This window comes from Cryptomeria japonica, chromosome 1 (assembly GCF_030272615.1).
Source record: "Cryptomeria japonica chromosome 1, Sugi_1.0, whole genome shotgun sequence".
NCBI lineage: Eukaryota > Viridiplantae > Streptophyta > Pinopsida > Cupressales > Cupressaceae > Cryptomeria > Cryptomeria japonica.
Window position 1 is genome coordinate 154,866,364 of NC_081405.1, and position 20,313 is coordinate 154,886,676.

The 20,313-nt window shown below is 36.9% G+C and overlaps 1 protein-coding gene and 1 long non-coding RNA gene across 4 annotated transcripts in view; one reads left to right on the plus strand and one right to left on the minus strand.

Moving 5' to 3' along the window:
* Positions 1-20,313, plus strand: part of LOC131051799 (putative uncharacterized protein YDL057W) — a 101,648-nt gene that overhangs the window by 25,323 nt on the left and 56,012 nt on the right. For all 3 annotated transcript variants that reach the window (XM_057986408.2, XM_057986409.2, XM_057986407.2), the window contains exon 3: positions 14,592-14,674. In XM_057986408.2, coding sequence (XP_057842391.1) covers positions 14,592-14,674 — 83 coding nt within the window. The remainder of the gene's footprint in view (positions 1-14,591; positions 14,675-20,313) is intronic.
* Positions 1-20,313, minus strand: part of LOC131051800 (uncharacterized) — a 101,146-nt gene that overhangs the window by 22,107 nt on the left and 58,726 nt on the right. The window lies entirely within an intron of this gene.

A 20,313-nucleotide genomic window follows, 5' to 3' on the forward strand; every position in this document is an offset into this window, starting at 1 on the left:
ACTCGGCTAGACTTAAAAAAAAAAGGCCCAAACGTGTCATAAAATTATCAATTTTTGTTTTTTCAGGTCAATTTCATTCTCTTCATCAGAATATACACATGAAATATAACATTTAAGTATAAGTGAAATTTCAATATGTCTTTTTCCTTTCTTATACTTTATAACACCCGACGCCTTTATAAAATAATAAAAGTATTTTTGGCTCATCAAGTATTCATCTATCCAGAAATATCATGACTTAGGAGTCAGCATAAAGGGCCTTCCAGTCTACATGGGACTTCATCCCATGAATCATAATCTTTGGACTGATCACTAGAGAAGCCATCATTGCAAATCACCGATCTGCCTGTGATTGAATGATAAAGTGAATCGATCATACTTTGGATCGATTAAAGAACAATGTTATGTACTTAATCATTAATGAAGTCGATTATGTGAATCGACTAATCTGATTATATATCGATTAGAAGTCTAACCAATATCGATTATGGAAATCGATTATACATTAAACTACTATGTATAAATTGTATCATGCTGATTCGATTATGAGAATCGAATTATTTATAATTGGTTATGAACATCGAATATATTGATCAATGGAATGATCAATATAATGAATCGATCATCCTGCTAAACAGATCGGTATTACTATGCTGTTTAATATCAACGATTATGTAATTGTTCATTGCTGTTTAGTAGAGCATGTCTATTCATAGATATGTCTAATCATAAACATATATAACATGGATGAATTCGATTCTAATTGTAAGTACAGAAATCAATAAGTGCAAGCCAAAGATATACACAACAAACAGTATAGAGAGCAGTCGACATATGGAAGTTAATATTAAGTACAGTCAAGATTAGTGATTAAAGCGGAGAATATTGTGAGAGAAGATAGAGCGATCTGTAGTGTGAGAAGTCTGTCATATATGAACTTGGATAGTTCGATATATTGTGTAATCAGCATTGAGAAATTCTGATAAATACAACAGTGAATAAGATCGACATTATATTGCAATCTCGTCATATTGTTTACTTCTCCATATCATCAGTATTGATATTATAATTTCTGCAGATTGACATATATATATGTTAATATTCAAGAAGAAATTATAAAGACTTTGTGATCAATATCTTATATAGAAAAATTAAAATACCATAACCTCTAAATCTGATCAAACATTAACAGATATTACCTATAATAATCCGCATGGCAACAAGAATAATAGGTCAAAACAATATAGGGTTTAATGGGTTTAGTTATCATCCAGATTGCACATAGTCAAACTTTAATACATCACATGACTCAAACACTATCCCAATATGCAACTTAAAACATGGCAAAAACTTATCAGTTATAGAAATAAAAGAGCTATTATTTCAGCTCATCATGCCCCCCAACTTAATGTCTTGCTGATCCTCCAACAAGAGGAAAATTTCTTATTTGGGCACTGACTCGTAAATCGCCTATGGTTCCCTGTCTAGTACCTCATGTAGCCAAGTTCCAATAAAATCCTTTCATTTTTTCCAGCCTAGTCCACCTGGCTTCCTTTGTGGCCTATTCATATGGTTTGTCTGTAGGCCTGCATCCCATCAATGGCCACATAAGGATAGGTGGCTGAAATATCAAGGGTAGGCAGTTATTGCTTTTTGTCCTACCCAAGTGGATATACTTGGGAGTTCTTTGCGTGGATGCATGATAATTAGGCAGTGAATGAGGTTCACCCTGCTTTAGGTCTTCTGGAAGATTGTTCCAACGCTGAACCAAACATTCAACTGCAGCTTGATTTTCATTTCTAACCAAATGCTCATATTCCTGAAATGCTTCCTCTCTCAACGGTAAAACCCGGCTTCCGACATCAGGTCCAGTTAACAACTTTTGCCAGTCATAGTACATATGTCGTGGATTTTTGGCTTCAGCTCTGAGTGGTAGTGGGCAATCAAACTCCAAATTCCTGTATGTTCTAGCCTGTGTTCCCATACTGGTTTCATTTTGTATCCATGACATCAATGCTTTTAGTTGAATGTCACCAATATACAGTAAGAGATTCCATTCGTTGTTAGAAGAGACAACATAATTATGCAAATAAAATTCACATAACAAATTCTTAACAGCTGTAGGAGAGTTTTGATAAACATTATACAATTCCTGCGGAGTATCTAAAGAAGGACTAAGATCTCTAACAATGCGATTTAGCTTGAAACATAAATACTGTTCCTTCAAATATAAAGCATAAACTCTCGGAGGAGCCCTACACTGCATCAACTCAGGAACCATGTTTGCAACGGTGTCTACTTTGGTTTGTAATTCAACAATTTTATTGTTCCTCTTTTCAATCTCTTTCTGTTGCTTATCAATTATTCCTTGTAGCCTAGCCCTTTCTATCTCCCACTGTCTATAGAATGTAAGTGCAATGGATAAACTAGTGAAACATGAAGGGAGCCTGTGAGTTGTTACCTGAGGGCTTGAGATCTCATCAACCGGTTCTTCCAACTGCTCTGCTACATGTGCCAAATTTGACAGTCCGTTGGCTCCATGTCCTTCCTGTGGTTGAACCTCTGTTTGACTTCCGTGACCTAATTCCGACATTTACACATAAATGACTTCACTCACATCCCCTGTTGCTTGAGTTCTTCGTTTACCCCGTCGACTCCTTAATTGCATTTCTTGAGTGGTTGCAGGAGATGTTGCTGCAGGAGGTGTTGCTGTAGGAGAATTTCCCTTTACCTTGTGCTTTTTAGCTGCAGGAGAAACCTGCGCTGCTTGAGGCAGTTTTACGGTATCTTCCTCTGCATCAATTTTTTCTTTTTCTTATCCTTTCCTTCTAGATGACGCCGCTCCACTTTGAAATTGAGTGGAGGGCTGCTCAATATTTGGTTCAATTACCGTTTCTTCTGCACCAGGCAAGGCCTCTTCGACAACGGGAGGTTCGTTTGTTGCAAAAACCCTAGGAGATGAGGGTTCTCCGATATCTTCCTCTTGAGCTGCAATTTCTTCTGCAACAGGAATATTTTCCTCCCCAAATTGCAGGATATCCTCGAACTCTCCCCATGACATCTGCGAGAAATCTTTGAGAGATTGTTCTACCAACAATTTGATCAAGCAATGATGACTAACAAAACGGTTGCTACCCCTTTGTGTTTCCTTTGCACTTATGGAGATAAGATGATACAAGAAATTCAGAACATTCATCCTTCGGCCATGCCGTAGATGACTCAGTAATTTAAAATGAACTGAATGCAAATTGGAATACCTACCATCACATGTAATATATTTCCTCACATAAAATGCAACCTGGGGCCATTTTGCTTGAAGAGATGTCTGTTTGGTTCCTTGCTTGTCCACACTCAGAGGGCTGTCAGCTAGGTGAGTAAACTCTGCCCTAGCACTTCTTGCATCTTTCGCCTAAGGAAATAGTTCTCCCTCCTGTGGCAACCCAATGACTTTGGCTAATTGTTGCTCTGTGGCAATGACCCTTAACCCTTTGACGGAGGCCTCTCCTTCACTATATTTGCGCATGAATTCATGAGCAATTTCCTCATTAAAATCCGTCAATTTTAAAATATAGTCAATCCACCCATAGGTATAGAAGTAATGTTCACACTGGTTGTCCTGCAGCAAAGCATCATGAACTACAGGCTCATGATGGATAGGGGCTCCTCCCATGGCTAACTTGGCTTTCAAAAACAATTACCACAACAAAATGAAAGACTGAAATATCCTACAAAATTGAAAATTCATGCTCCGAAATCCTTTACTTCTTTTTCAGTACCTTTCATCGATTATGGTGGCAGGATGAACTACTCACTCGTGCCAAAAGATTTCTCATTCAAAAATGATATCAGACAAATTAAAACACATTATTGACAAGGACACATAATTACGCAACCCATAAATCAGACCATAAAACACCCTCTCCCCCCTTGCACCCCCCAACTTAAGATGACACGTGTCCACACATGTGAAAAAGGACATAGGGAAGGGTATGTGAATCATAACAGGTAATAATCATAATGAAAGAATAAATGCATAATTAAGGGAAAAATAAATAATACACATACCTGCAGTCGTACTAATTAATGCTGCAATTAAATGATTAGCTATTCACAATATGATATGAGATGACGTGAAGTGAATGATGTGACAGAAATAGATATGAAATGGGATGAGGTGGATGAGAAAATTATGAGCGGAGAATGGTATTTCCATAAAGTATGGAAATGGTTATTATGAAGGCATGCATGAAATTTTTTAAGACTGAGGCCTAAGAAGGTCCCCTGTAGAAGCTATAGGAACTGCGTCCATAATATCCTCTTTAGATGCTACAGGAACTGTTGCAAGAGGGTTTTCTTCAGATGCTGCAGGAACTGTGGTCTGCACTTGGTTGGCAAATTGCTGCAAGAACTGTTCTTTTGTTGCAGGATATGGTAAAGGCGTAGTCGATGACCATTGATCAGCAGTTTGAATCTGACTGAGTCTATTATTGTCAACTGAACTGCTCCATTTGGAAAAACTTCATCTATTTCATATGGGCCCAACCATCATGTCTGCAACTTCCCCATAGCATCCTTATATCTGGAATCATACAACAATGCCCAATCTCCAAATTTAAATTTTCTCTCCTTGATATACTTATCATGCCATTTAGCTCGTTGATGTTGAATAATCTTTGTATGCTGGACAACCATCTTTCTCAGCTCATCTAGAGCATTCAATTGCATGATGCGGTCTTTTTGTGCTTTGGAGAGAGTCATGTTCAACTGCAGAGCTGTCCTAAGAGTTTTATGCTCAAACTCAATGGGCATCATGGCTGTTTTTCCATACACCATTTCAAAAGGTGTAAAACCAGTTGTTGTCTTCCATGTTGTTCAGTATGCCCAAATGGCTTTAGGAAGTCTATTTGACCAATCTTTCTTATGAAGAGCTTCTGTCTTGGTAAGAATAGGTTCTAAATCCCTGTTTGTAACTTCTACTTGACCATTTGCTTGAGGATGGTATGGAGTAGACTTCCTGTGTCTGATATATATCATTAACCAATGTTGCATTTAATGTGGAAGTAAATTGTGGTCCTTGATTTGAAACAATCTCTCTTGGTACACCATATCTGGTAAATATTTCCTCATAGAGAAATTCAACTACCTTATTATCTCTTGCATGTGTCATGGCCCTTGCTTCCACCCATTTTGTAACATAACTAGTGCATACTAGAATATAAGATTTTCCATTGGAAGGAGGATCAATTGGTCCAACAAAATCCAATCCCCATTTGTCAAATGGTGCAACCAATATTTGGGGATATAATTGCATTTCATCAAATCTGGTAGACCTACCCATTCGTTGGCATCTATTACATTTTCTAGTATATTGTGCTGCATCTTTATATAAAGCTGGCCAATGATATCCTGTGGTAAGGATTTTAAATGTTGTTCTTTTAGTAGCAAAATGTCCTCCACATGGCTCATCATGACATGCATGAAGGATATCATATGTTTCATCCTCTCAGACACCTTCTTATGACTTGGTCAGGTCCAGTATAAAATAAACAATCAACAATCCATGAGAAATTTAAGCTTTTCTCAACTAGCAGTCTTCTTGCTTTAGGAGAAAAATGAGAAGGCATCTTATTAGCAGCTAAATAATTTGCAATATCAGCATACCAGGGAGTGTGAGCTTTTATCAAGAACAAATGTTCATCTGAGAAAGCATCATCTATGGCTGCAGGATCATCCTGCAATTGAAGCCTAGAAAGATAATCTACAACTACATTAGCTTTACCTGGTTTATCAACAATTGTAATAGCAAATTCCTGCATCAATAGTAACCATTGAGCCAATCTTCCTGTAATTGAAGGTTTGTTCATGAGATAGCTGACTGCTGTGTGATCAATGTGCACATATATTTGATATCGTGTATATAATGCCTGAATTTGTTATGTCATATATGACTGACAACATCTCCTTTTCGGTGATAGTATAATTAAGCTCAGGTCCCTGCATGTTTTTGCTGATGAAATAAATTGCATTCTCCAAATTGTCCATCTTTTGCCTCAAAACTACTCCTATTGCATAGTTTGATGCATCTGTATGAATATGAAAAGGCAATGACCAGTTCGGTCCCTCGAGCACTGGTGCTTGAGTCAAGGCATGTTTGAGCTTCAAGAAGGCTTCATGGCATGCAGAGGTCCAATCAAACTCCATATTCTTAGTCAAAAGACAATATAAAGGCCCTGCAATTTTACTAAAATCCTTAATAAACTTTCTATAATATCCAGCATGACCAAGGAAACTTTTGACATCCTTTTGCTTTGTGGGTGCAGGGAGGTTTTGAATGACTTCAATTTTGGCTGGGTCAACCTGTATTCCATTTATAGAGATATGATGACCAAGAACTATGCCTTCCTGCATCATCATAAAGCACTTTTCACTATTCAATGATAAATTGTAGTCTTCACACCTCTGCAAAACTTTCTTCAAATTCTTCAATGCCGCTTCAAATTCTGAACCATAAGTGGTAAAATCATCCATATAGATCTCCATTCTGTCCTAGGAAATATCTGAAAATATGCTTATTACTGCTCTTTGAAAAGTGGCTGGAGCATTACACAACCCAAAAGGAAGAACAAAATATGCATATGTTCCCTAAGGGCAAGTAAATGTAGTCTTTTCTTGATCCTTGGGAGCAATTTGAATCTGGTTGTAACCATTGAATCCATCCAAGAATGAAAAGTACCACTTCCCTGCCAAGGAATCTAACACCTGATCCACAAATGGTAATGGAAAATGATCCTTCCTAGTTGTTGAGTTCAAAGCTCTGTAATCTACACATACCTGCCATTTACCTCCTTTCTTTGGAACTATGACTAGACGCGACACCCACTGACTATCTGATATAGGATAGATAAATCCAGCATTTAATAATTTCTGCAGTTCCTCTTTAACTATCTCCCTTAATGCAGGATTAATTCTTCTTTGTGGTTGTCTAAGCGGTCTACAGTCCTCCTTGATATAAATACAATGGGTACAAATTGTAGGATCAATTCCTTGCATATCTTTGTAATCCCACGCAAAAGTGTGTTGATGACATTTGAGCAATTCAACCAGTGTTAACCTTTGAGTCTTTGTGAGTTGATTGTTGATATTCAAATATTTATTTTGATCAACTTCCACTTTGACAGTAAGATCAACCTGAGACGCCTCAAAAATATGAGAAGTGCAGACTTCCTGCGGCAACAGGGTATGCAATATATCAGTGGCTGCAGGAAAATTTGATTCTACAATATTTGATGTTAACTCCTGCCACTGCTGCTCCAGATCAAACTAATTTGCTAGAATTTTATAGAGGATCGAATCGTCATCCTGGAGTTGTATGAATGATTCTCTGTCAAGATGATTGACAGAGTTGACTTCCTCCTCTAATTCTTCTCCCACGTTAAGCCAAACAACTTGTTCTTTATCAAGTTGGGGATGAGCAGGTGAATACAGAGCCAAAGTTTTAGTAGTATTTCCATCAGAAATAGTCAAGTCCCTTGATCGACATCCAATATATGCATTGGCTGTAGCAAGCCAAGGTCTCCCTAAAATAACCGAATATCCCCCCAATGTAGCTTTAGGAGACAGGATCATAAAATCTGTTGGATATTCTGAGGAGTCTAAAGTAATGACAACATCTTAAATCATACCATCAGGCCGAACTGTGGAACTGTCAGCAAGCTGCAGGACTGTAGGAGTAGGATTGAGACTGGTTGTGTTAAGTTTTTGCATAATATCTCTTGTCATTACATTGATGGCTGCTCCCAAATCTATTAAAACATTCTTTATTTGAGTGCCATTGATGACTATTTTCACCATAGGACTACCAAGGTTAGAATATTTAGGAATTGAAACTTTTCCCAACATAATATCGGCCAGTTGACCCATTACATGCACTGTTTGCGGATCCTTTTTATTTTTGTCAGGTTTCTTTAAACATGCCTTTTTAATTGCTTTACCATAGATAGGGACATCCTTGATAGCTTGAAATAATGGAATTTTAACACGTGTTTCAGCTGATCTATGATATCAAAATTTATATTCTCTTGTTGAGGAATCTCTTCAGCTTGCAACCTTTGAGGAAATGGGGGTATTTACTGATTCTGAGGTATTTGGGTTGCTAGGCTAGATATTTCCTTTTCCTTTTCCTTTTGTATCTCAGTTATAACTGAAGGGGACGGGTTAGGTAAAGTTGTCCCGGATCTAAGGTGAATATCACTTATAGAAAGAGAATGAGTTGGGTATTGATTAGGATCAACTGAATAAACTTGTTGTTGCTGCTGAGGCTTGCTATTAGGATTTGGCATGGGTTGAGTGGGCAGCTATATAGGTTTAGGTGGAACGGTATTGGCAACATGAGGAGGCATTATAGTAGGCTGCTGTGGCTGCTGTTGCTAATAACCAGAAGACTGATTTGTCCATTGCTGACCTCCTCTCCATTGAGGGGTAGGTTGTCAATTCCCTTGGAATGATTGCCATGGTCCCTGAGGTTGAGACCAATTTCCTTGTGGCTACTGCCACTGTGGAGTTTGATTGGCAAAATTTTGCCCTTGGCCTTGAGGATTATACCAATTTTGATAATTTCCAAAATTTTGATCATATGGAGATTGCCATTGATTATTTTGTGCATAGGAATTTCCACTATAACCAGAAAAAGATAGTGGATCAGGAGACATACCTTGTCTTGGAAAATTTGGTGTTCTTTGAGCAACATAGAAAACTTGTTCATCATCCCCTTGTACTGTCTTGAAATCAAGAACTTCAAGATTTGCAACCATCTTACATCTACAGTCTCTTTTATTCTGTCTACAATGTGGACATAATTCTGCAAGGATTGGATCAGCTTCCTCATGCTTCTTCTTAGCTTGAAGTGTGTCTAACTGAGTAGCTATATTGTTTATGATATCCTCCTTAAAATCCTTCAAAAGGTGGCTAAGCTCCATTCGAGAAACTCCATTACTGGATGTTGATGAAGAAATTCCCGGCTTGAAGCGCCTACTCTTCTTAGAAGAAGATCTGGAATACTTTTGACAAATTTGACCAATGTCATTCCATGTTGCTTGTGTTATATCACCACCTCCCATAAGGTCCAAAGCATCTGTGCATTCATCGCTGATTCCCTTTAAAAATATTAACTTAAGAGAATCTTCATTTAGAGTACTATGCTTGGACTTCTTGACATTGAATAGAAATCTCTCCAGATAATCTTCTAGACTCTCATCTTCCTTTTGTGTCATTCTAAAAATATCATCCCCATGGCGGTCAGTCCCTCTACAATAATATTTATATTTGACAAGAAACAACTGTTTCATCTCATTCCATGCAGTGATTGTACTACTCCCTAGACTCATAAACCATCTCAAAGCTGATTCTTTTAAAGTGACAAGAAATATTTTGAGTCTATGGGCATCTGTAGTGTAATCATAACTTCTACAGAGAACATCAAATTCAAACAAGAAAGTGTCGGGATCCTCTGTCACTAGTCCATAGAATTTAGGAAGAGAAGAAGCTGGAATGTTCTTGAGATCAGCATTATCATGCAAATCAGAAATGGGGAACTCAAATGTTGGGTTCACAAGTGGAGGTGGGTTATTCCCACCAGGGGGTGGATTTCCTTGCATTGGTATTTGAGGAGGAGCTACTGGACAAGGTTCCTCTTCAAGAGGTCCAAAGTCAGAAAGTTCAAATTATCTGGGGCTTGGTAAAGTGCAGCAAAAGGATTTACATCTGGTGCTTCATATGGATTGAGTCTTGTATGATTAGGACGGTTAGGAAGGAATCTACCTTGAGCATCTCTTCTTCGTATATGCATGCAGATTCATAAGAATTACTTAAAACAAACTGAGTTATCAAAAACAACTATACTAAAAATTTAAAAATTCATAACTGTAACAGGTTTTTAGTTTGACACCATCCCTGACAACAATGCCAAAAATGTTTGCCTCGCCAATAGGAACAATAACTAGAGCTAAAGTCTCAACCCAAAGATTGGTCATTCATTCTGTGTAGCTATTATCTCCACGACTGAAGTTCATTTACTTGTCAACCCAAGGACATATTACTTGAAATGGGTCTGCATTGTATATGCACTAAGTTCCTGTGATGGTCATTTTGCACTATTGCAGCAACTAAATCTATTCGAAATAAACAAGTGAAAAAATAACAACTGAATGGCTACAGGAAATCTTAACATTAACAAAAGATTCTAATTAGATAACTTTTAACTAAGTTCAAAGCTGACAAACAGGAATTACTCTGTTTGCTTTGGCTACAGGAACAGTCACAAGATCTGGTTCCAGTGGCTGCAGGAACAGTCAGCCGCTAGAACATCTACTGCAGCAAAGGGAAAACTTAATCTAACAAACGCACAGGAATACTCACCAAGTGGGCCCCCTTGGATGAGTGTATCTAGACTTCAAAGATGATTTTATATACTCAGAATAACCTAGCTTTTATTCATTGTTTTCAAAAGTCGATACGACACATGAAATGAAAGAAATGCTTCAAAAACTGGAAAATGCTGTCTAACCTCTGAGAAGAGGTGCAGGTCTTTATTTAAAAGAAAACTATAACAAACTTCCTACAATCTAGATCGCGCCAATGAAATGAGGCGGAAAACATTTATGACTACTAAGAGAAGAAGTTAATCCACAGAAAATGTGGAACTTAGCTAAACCGCAACCAAGAATATAGCATGGTGGTTGTAATGGTGGGAAAATGATGAGTGATAGATCAAGAGGAAAACTAACCCTTTCCCTTAAAGAGAGATGAGAGTTTCACTATTGATTATCCTTCAAGCACTTTTCACCATTACATTAGGAAGATAAGGGATAATTCACTAGATTCAATCTTCACACAAAGATGATAGATTGATGATACTCAAAATAGGAGGGGACTTCACATCTTATTTATTCAATTAGTAGATGTTCATCTTTAATTTTGAGCAATAACTTTATCACTCATTTGCAAAACTGAAACCATATCTTCAAATTATTAAACAAATTACTGGAAGGGCAAATTTTTTGGTTCAAAATCAACTAGGGATTTTACAATGTGCAGTTGGAGTTTGATGATACTCAGTTGTCTGTCGTTCGTGAAGCTACAAGGCACTATGCACAGCCACTAGCTTCTCCAATCATCTAGAGGTAAGCCTATTCCTCTCGACTGGCTGGATGAATTTATATGTAGACCAATTCCTCTCTGCAATACAGGAACTAGCAACTTGTGAAAGGAGACTAGTGGCAAACATCCTCAACTTTGGCACATCCTTGCCATGCCATGCCATGTTTGAGCTAATGTAGCTCTATACATCCTCGCCTTGGTTTACTGAATGTTGGGCCACAAAGACTCACAAGTCTAGCAACTATGCTCAAGTTTGCTAGACTCCTCAGTATAAATTTTTGCAAAGGCCCTCATCAAGCCTTCTTTCATCTCTTCATCATCAGATGGAATTACTCTCCTAGGTCTTGCTGAATACCATTTGGTATTTAGAGTGTAGGTAGTCATACGAAGTGGGGTGTTCATAGTGTCCCTTTATCCGTGTCATAGTGGGCCTAATGTGCTCCTCATAAAATCCCAAATTAGGGTCCATGCTATGAATTGCTTGCTTCATATGTCCAAATATGCTATTAAATGTCTCATAAATCTTTCCAATGCTAGGAGAGTATGTATAAACATATCTTATGACCCGCACAATAGGTGAGGTAATGGAGAAAATATATCTAAAACAAACGAAAGTTAATTAAATAATCAGTTTATTAAATTTGATGAAGGATATTGTGTATCATGCTTACACCAAACATGTTAAGATTCATCATCATTATATTGCACTTGTCCCTTTGTTTCTACTCTTTTGTAACTGCTATCTTTATGACATTTGTAAGTTTGTAACTGTTGTTTATTAGTAGATGTTTCTCAATAGTATAATGCTACCATCTTCACTTGAGATTGACAAGCATTTTCTCTCCTCTCATTCTTGTACTTATACCAACATAGTTTAGAGGTTGATTCTAAATGATCTTGCACTACATAGAAGGTGCTGTAATGTACTCTTCCTAAGCAGTTGACCGTTGGAGACAGTTGGCCTATACTTTGAGTTCCAACTTCCCCATAGGCTAATGTGGTTTGGTTAGGGGACTCCATAGATCTTGGAGACTGCGTTGTTCAGCCTCTTTGGCATTTCAAAGGTTTTTGGGCATGCGTGGATATGGTATCCATGCCATATTATATTTGTATCCATATTGGATACGGGGATATGCACGCTTGGAGAGGGGCAGAGGTGTATTCAGCTACTCTGACTTTTGTTGGAGTTATCTCTTGGAATGTGGGTTCTCAATGTTAATCCTTTTTGTCTTTTATTTGTGGTGTTGTTGCTCTTAATTTCCCTCATATTCATTGTTAAATTGCTTACCTAGAAAGTGTAGCTCATTAATCCTTTAGTTAAAATGTGTATGTGATAAATAGTGTATTTCATAAGTGTCTCGTTTATGGATTCTTGGAGTCACCAAAGAGTTTTTACTAATTTCTCTATTGCCTAATGGAGATAATTCTCTCTGTCTCCCCATGCCACACGATTCTGTCCTAGGGTAATGTTAGTAAATCTTCTTTAGTCCTCAAGGTCACTCAATTTTTTGTGTTTGTGGTCACACTCCTTAACAAAGTATAAACAATCAGAATGAAATCCGACCTGGAGAAAAATCAGCAAAAGAGAATACCATTGTAGCAGTTTTTCATACCGTAGAAGCATAAATCATGAGAATATTGCAACAAATTGCAAATTGCTATTGTTGGCCATTTTTAACCTGCAGTACTTGCAACTTTTGAAAGAAATATACTTGTAAATAATCTTTTTTTTGTGGTTTATCGTGAACTTTACTGATTTTGATCCATTTTGGGTGATGTTTTTTGTCATAAAAAAGGTTTTCAATTTGTTCATTTGTTTGCACATGTGCGTTTTTTGCATTTGTTTGCACAGTAGCTATTTCAACACTAATACTTCACAGGACAGCACAACCCTGCCTTTATGGACAAGTTGTTTGGTTTGTTCGTTGTCCAAAGAATGATTTGCTCAAGGTGTTCTAGGCAGCACCTCCTGATTCTCTAAAACCTCTGCTTTTCTTTCCACCTTGGTCTCTGTTCACTTGCCTCTTGTCATTCTTTTAGGAAAGGAAAAAGTTGTTAGAAGTTCTCCTTCACACTCATGTGTTTGTTTACATCCAACCAACGTGAATGTCAAAGTCATTAAAATTCATCCTTCAGACATCTTTTTTATTGAGCATTACACATTTGTATGGGTTGTTTTTTGTTGGAGCAGATCATTTTTTGAGCAGTGTTGGGAGATTTTTGGGACTGTAGAAGGGAAAGTGCGGACTTTCAACGATTGTAATTGAACATTTGAAAACTATTATTATCTAGTTATCATTTATGCATAATGCAATGTAATCAACGATCTGAACATAACTGGAAAATTTTATACTCAAAAATTCATGGGGTAAACTATGACTTTTATTTGCTCTCTATATCTCTGTGCTATTAAAATGCCTTCAAAATTTAAAAGCAGCAGGATTTCTCATTTTTATTCTGCATTTTTGAAGAATCTGATTTTTCCCAATTCCAGAGTTTTTCAATGAATCTTTTTTTCTTTGCCAGTAATTTCCCCAAAATTATTTTTGCTGCTATGCCCCACACAATCCGCAACAGTGCATTCCTCAATTAAAATATTTTAGAGCATGGAACTCTAAAACCCAATCATGGTCAAAGCTGATATCCCTATGGAAAGGTGATCACCTTACTTTGTGCTACTCTTCAGTATTGAAATCGATGAATTGAGATGCTTGAGAATGATGTCTGTGCTGATATGGACACAATTCTACTACCAGCCAACTCTAAAGTGTCTATGCTGATATGGACGCACAATATTTAATGAAATGGAAAATAGTTGTGGTCATACTTTTCCACACAATCTGCAGCCACTGCAACCCCCACCCTTATGAAATGTTGCTGTTGCCAATATTATTATCGTGAAGAAAAATGAGGCCCTTTTGCTCAAGGAGAGCACCCCGCCTGCTACTGCCAGACCATCCACTTGAAACAGGAGCTGTCTTGAGTGCATTTAAACATCAATAGGAAACATAGGAGGAATATCTCTAGAATACTTTTGCTTTTAGCTATTAGGTTTTGAACTTGGAGTTATCTTAGTTCTGTCACAGTTTATAACAAAATTCAGTTTTTATGCTCCTTTTGCATCAACTGTTACAGAAATGTTTAGGCTTGTGTTCCTGCAGATCTTATGTGCTGTAATCCGGTTTCTTTTTTTAGCTCTTCTTCTGTCCTGGTATCATTTTTACTACAGCAACTTCTCTTTATGCATTCTACAACCTTCTTACAGGCTCAGATTTTTTAAACTTTACTGCTATTGATATATATTTTCTTTAACTTAAATTAAAAAAACTGAGTTTGCAACACACAAGAAGAGTTTCCAAGCTTTCCTTTCTATCTGCATTTGCAAGTGTAGGTGTAAAGTTAAGTTTCTGATAGGATCTTCAAATTAATCATCTCAGGAGAGTGGGACTTTGGCTAATCTGGCAACTGCATTAACTAGCAATGGGATTAGTGCCTTCCGCTTCGATTTTTCTGGAAATGGGTAAGCTTCAAAACTAGTCATAATTTTTTATCTAATTCAGATTTCTCTTTTTACTGACATTTCGTTGTAATATGCATGCCATATCACCTTTACCTGTGGAAATCATAGCTAATTTCTTTGTTAGCCACTATGGGAACTTGCTCCACATGATTATTTGTTAACTATTAAAATGTTTCAGGGTATGAAGATGGCACTTTGGTAAGATAAATCCTCTTTAAGAATGTTCTCTTGAAGATGGCACTTTGGCACTTTCATATTCATATTATTATTTGTTTTGACCGTAATATAATTTTCATGATGAAGAGGCTACATATGTAACCTAGGAAAGGTAATTGACTATTATAAAATATAAACTCTTCAAAGAATTAATGAGTCATGACATGCTAGAGGGATCAACTTTTCTACTCTTGGATTCATACCAGCAATTGTTAGACATACAAAGACTTTGCCTGTGTGAAATGCAAGTTTCAAATATACTTTTATTATTTACATGATACTTATATGAAACCCCACTTTTTTTTTGCTCTAGGTAAATGGCATGCTCTGTAGTCCAAGTTTGGGAGTGGAGACCTAAATGGGGTTGAGAGGCAACACCCCTCATGGGGGTTTGGGGCAACGCCCCCAACGGGGTCGAGGGGTACCATCCCTCATGGAGGTATATTGTCAATGCCCCTAGCGAGGTTTGGGGGCAGTGCACCCAACAAGGTCTAGAGGTAATGCCCTTGGCACATTTTCTATTGTGATATATGGTGGGGTCGAGGGGCAGAGCCTCTACCACCAAACCTAAATTAAGGCCTTTGAAACCACACAAAACTTCATGTCGCATACCATTTTCACAATTTTTTCACTTAAGGGAGAAATTAGGTATTTGGCACATTTTTGTGAAGAATATTTGCTTTCCAATTGCTTTGTGAGGAAGTGTGAGGGGCGTTCATGCATTTATAGCGAAAATTTGTTTGGGGACAATGCTCTTGGTGCATTCCTTGTTGCAATATAAGATGGGGCAGAGAGGCAGAGTTCTTGCCACCGCTTCCAAATGAAGCCCTTTCAAAACACAAAAAAATTCATGTGCACACCATTTTCAAATTTTATCATTTAAGGGAGAAATTAGGTGTTTGACACATTTGTGTGAAGAATAATTTCTCTCCAAGTACTGTGTGAAGAAGTGTGAGGGGTGTTCATGTATTTATATGGCAAAATCATGCCTTTTGTCTTTTTTTCTTGTGTTCTGCGTTTTTAACGTGTCTGGTGAGTTTTTTTTGTAAAATTTGCCAAGTTTTTGGCAAGTACTCGCCAAAAAAAATAGTGAGTACTTGCCAAAAAAATAGCAAGTACTTGCCGAGTTTGCCAACTATGATCCTTATTAAGTTATAAATGGCAGATGTTATCCTTGCAGATTTGTGATGGGAAGATTATGGTGCCACAATGTCTAATTTTTAAATCTTGCCATCTGCATTTTCCAGTAGTATTGCTTCTGGTCGTGAGCACAATTGGAGTATTTTTGAGGCCATCCACATAAAGAAGTGTAACAGGTTGACTTAAAAGCACTTGAATGACCTTGTCTGTGTGTGGCACAACCTTTGGTTGTAGGAAAAGAACGTACAAGGGCAGGGCGCACATGAAGGACTTGACCTTTTTGACATTTGACCTATAATTAGATTGGATTGTTGAGCTTGATGATGTTGATGTGGATCTATTGGTAATTGATGATGAGTTAGGTGATGAGGGAGGCAGCTGAATGGAAAGTCGATGTGGTATATGAGGAGGTAGAAGGAGAGCTTGGTGAGCTATTAGGGTTTGGTTCATCACATACACAACTTGTTCCTATCACTATGGATGAGACTCTTGTTGAGGATATTGCAGCTATACCACCCACTTTTGCAATACCCACATAGAGGCACCAAGCTTTTTGGGGCTTTAGTCGTAGATAAAATTTATGATTTATAATTTTCATTGATATTGAAACTTGAAGTTGATATTTATCCAGAGGTTAAACTCGTTTTTTGGTTTATGATATGCATTAAAATCTAATTTTGATTTATATATGATGGAGATGAGTAATAAGTTCTACAAATTCAGTAATATGTGTGTTTTTAAAGAATATTTTTAGAGCTTTACATATTTTCAAATGTTCGATAGATTTGCTGAATTTTTTGCCAAGTTCTTTCCCAAGTTTTAGTTGAGTCTCAAGTTTTTTAAATCTTGGTCTACCAAGTGATAGCTGAGTTTGAGTTTTGTAAATTTGGTTTGAGGAGCATAGTGAAGATTTTAGGAGTTGTGCCGAAGATTGACGATATTCTAATTTGTAATTGGTTTGTGGTTTTCCAATTTTGATCATTTTGGTTGTTTGTGGATTTTATAGAATATTTTCCAAATTGTTATTAACAGTTATATTTATTTCATTTGTGGGTGATATCAGAATATTATTTCTATATAAATTGGTTGAAAATATTTATATAATATTTTGTAGATTTGTCCTATGCTGGTCATGCTATATTTTGTCATTGTTGAAAAGTTGAATATTTATACTTAATTTGTGGGATGTTATTTATATTATTTTATGGTGGTCGTACTTGTTTTGGACCTTCTAGCTATACCTATTTTTGAATCGTAGTAGATTTGTATTGAATATATTGAAAGTTTATGAATTAAAAGTGGTTGACATATGGTCTTCAAGTGAAAGTCAATATTCAACAAAACCTTACATTGGTCAACTTATTTCCTAGCCTTGACTTTGGAGATATTATTTTGGGCCTGTTGTACATAATGAGGAAACCATATTACTTGAAGAGGAGGCGTTAAATCCTTTCTTCGTCACCATATGAGTAATGAGGAGCAATCGTACAACTCAAAGTTATTCTTAATTATTGTTGCTGCTGCATCTACTAAGGGAAAGGGCTTCGTATCCTTTATTCTTGTGTTATCTCTTTAAAAGTGGCCAGGTTAACGGATACTTTTAATACATATTTACATGTGCAGATTGATAGATATAGTGTTCCATGGTGATGCATTCCCCCCCAAAAAGTCCTGCTTCGAAGATGCCATTTGAATATTGAGGATTTCCCCAAGACTAGGGCACTTGTAGGAGTCTCCCGACCGTCTTGGGGATGCCCAAGAATCTCCCACAACTGGGCGACCAAAAAGGCCTTTTTTTAAAAAGCCCCAATTTTTTTTGATCCTTGTGCCCAAGGCTGAACCCTAAATGCCTATGGGCCCCAACTAAACCCCACTAACCCTATAAAATACCCTCAAATCCTCATTTCAACTCACAAAAACAAATCAACAAGTGCTAGGTAAAATAGTGAGTGAAGTGCAACAAGGTTGAGGAGGAGCAAGAAGAAGAGTTTGGGGATGATTAGAGGCCTCACTTCACTCCATTTTGTTATTGTGAATATTTGTAATCATCATTGTATTCATCATTATAAAATCTTGAATATAAATTATAATATAAATTTCAAACTTGACATTTTCATTGTACAATGTTAAATTGATGATGTTCACTTCAAAGTTTAGTAGTTTTTAAGTTTTACTAGTTTTCCAAATTGTCATTTGTAATTCTCATAGTATACATCTTTTAATAACTATTTTATCCTATGCTTTATGGAGTTTTGAAGATAGGGATGATAGGGGACAACGGGACATGTTTTCGGTATATGTGTACTTTTGGGCCAATTTCCTCAATGGCTTGGAAAAGAATATTAGCAATAAATGGACTGTCTTTCACCTGCCCTTCATAATCCACTACTTGTAATGTCCCCTTGTTGAAATAGGATTTATTAATAAATAGTAATAATAAATTAAAATATGAAAGAATAAAAATAATATTTAATATAATTAAAATTTAGTTAAGTTTAATGAATGGTCAGAGGGCATAAAATGAAAAGTCGTGACTCCCTCAAACGTGGGATATTAAAGGGAGAGAAGAGAACTTCATTTGGGGAGAAAAGAGATTAGGGAAGAAAGAAGGGAACCAAGGAATTAAGGAAGCATGAATGGGAAGAAGACAAGGAAGTGACTCTTCCAAAGGGGCAGCAATGATGAAGGGTTGTGACCCTTTTGAAGGGTGGTAATTGTGAAAGGTTGTAACCATTATGAAAAGGTGTGACTCTCCCTCACATTGGAGGATATAAAGGGGAGGATATTCAGCGGGTCTCGTAGGCTAATGAATTTGTGTTAGGGAACTCAAGATGACCATTCAGTCTAGTTATTTGGCAGTGAGGTGTTCCATTGAGCTCAATCAATTGAGATTTGCATCATGACCTTTTCTAGAGTGAATTCGGGCAATTTGTCTATTTTTACTGTTTTTAGTAAATCACAGTTTGGACACTGACTTGGTCGATTGGCAGTATTTCTATTTTGGGAACATCGGTAAATGCATTTGATGTTGATATCTTGGCAATTAATGTTGTCTAGAGCAATTAATATAAATAATGTTAAATTATTAAAGTTAAATTAAAGATTTAACTTTAGCATTATTTATTTTATTAACATGTAATTAAACATGCTATCCTTGGAGAGACATAAGGAGTAAATCAAATTAAATTAAATTAAAAGTGCTATCCCTAGAGAGGGGCATGAGCTTTTGGAGGAGTATATATTGACTGTATTAGCTCATATTTTATTATGTATGGATTCACTATTGAACTCAGAATTTGGCTGGATTGAACTTGTTCATCCTATGGCTAGGTGAGGACAAAAACCCTTGCCGAGAACATCTTCATTAGTGAAAGATCTAACCTAGAGGATTTATTGGTGGTTTCATTCAGGAATCAAAGCTGGGCTTCATTGGAGAGGATTACAGTTTGTATTTTCAGTTTGGCATCTTTTGCAAATAAAGAAATTCATTGACGGAGACTGGAAGCAGATTTGAAGTTTTATATCAGACTTTTTTCTCGTCCTCAAGCTGGCCATACAATTTCTAGCTAGCTGCCCAAGCCAATGGGGATGTGGGAACTTGGGAAAGATAGACACTTGGAGTTTGGGAGCTTCTTGGTGCTGAAAAGATGCGTCTAGGGTGTAGAAATCAGAATACATTCATTTCATACCTTGTGGAGCAGATTTCAAAGAGTGGCACCTGTTGATGTGTCTTTTATGGCACCTCGAACACAGAATAAAATACTAAGTATTCTATCCTCTCTTGAAAAAGGAAACCTTATATGCCAAATAATGTGATCAAGTAAGGTAACCCCAAGGTTTCTTTAGTTAGGTCTTGACAATGCAATGGATAGACTTAGTGAATACGATGTGATATGCTCATATCACAAAGGGACTTACACTTTTGAGTTGTAGCTATAACTTCCTCCTACACTAACTTAAACAAAGAAATATCAAAAGGAAAAGGGTTTAGGAAATTTATGCTAATCCTAAGGACAATGATAATAATAGATGATGCTCAGATGGAGGAATTCCTCATGGAACTACTTTCTACTTGACCAGAGATAGCTCACAATGCCATAGAAAGAGTGCAATCTCCTAAGGTAGTGAAAGATTTTCATACTATGAACAATCCATTCAAATACCCAATACTGGCACAATACAAATAAAACATTCACAATCAAACTATAACCAATTATGAGCTTCAAACTAACCATGCAAAGTAACTTGCAATCAACAAATCACCAATGGTATGAACTGAGGAA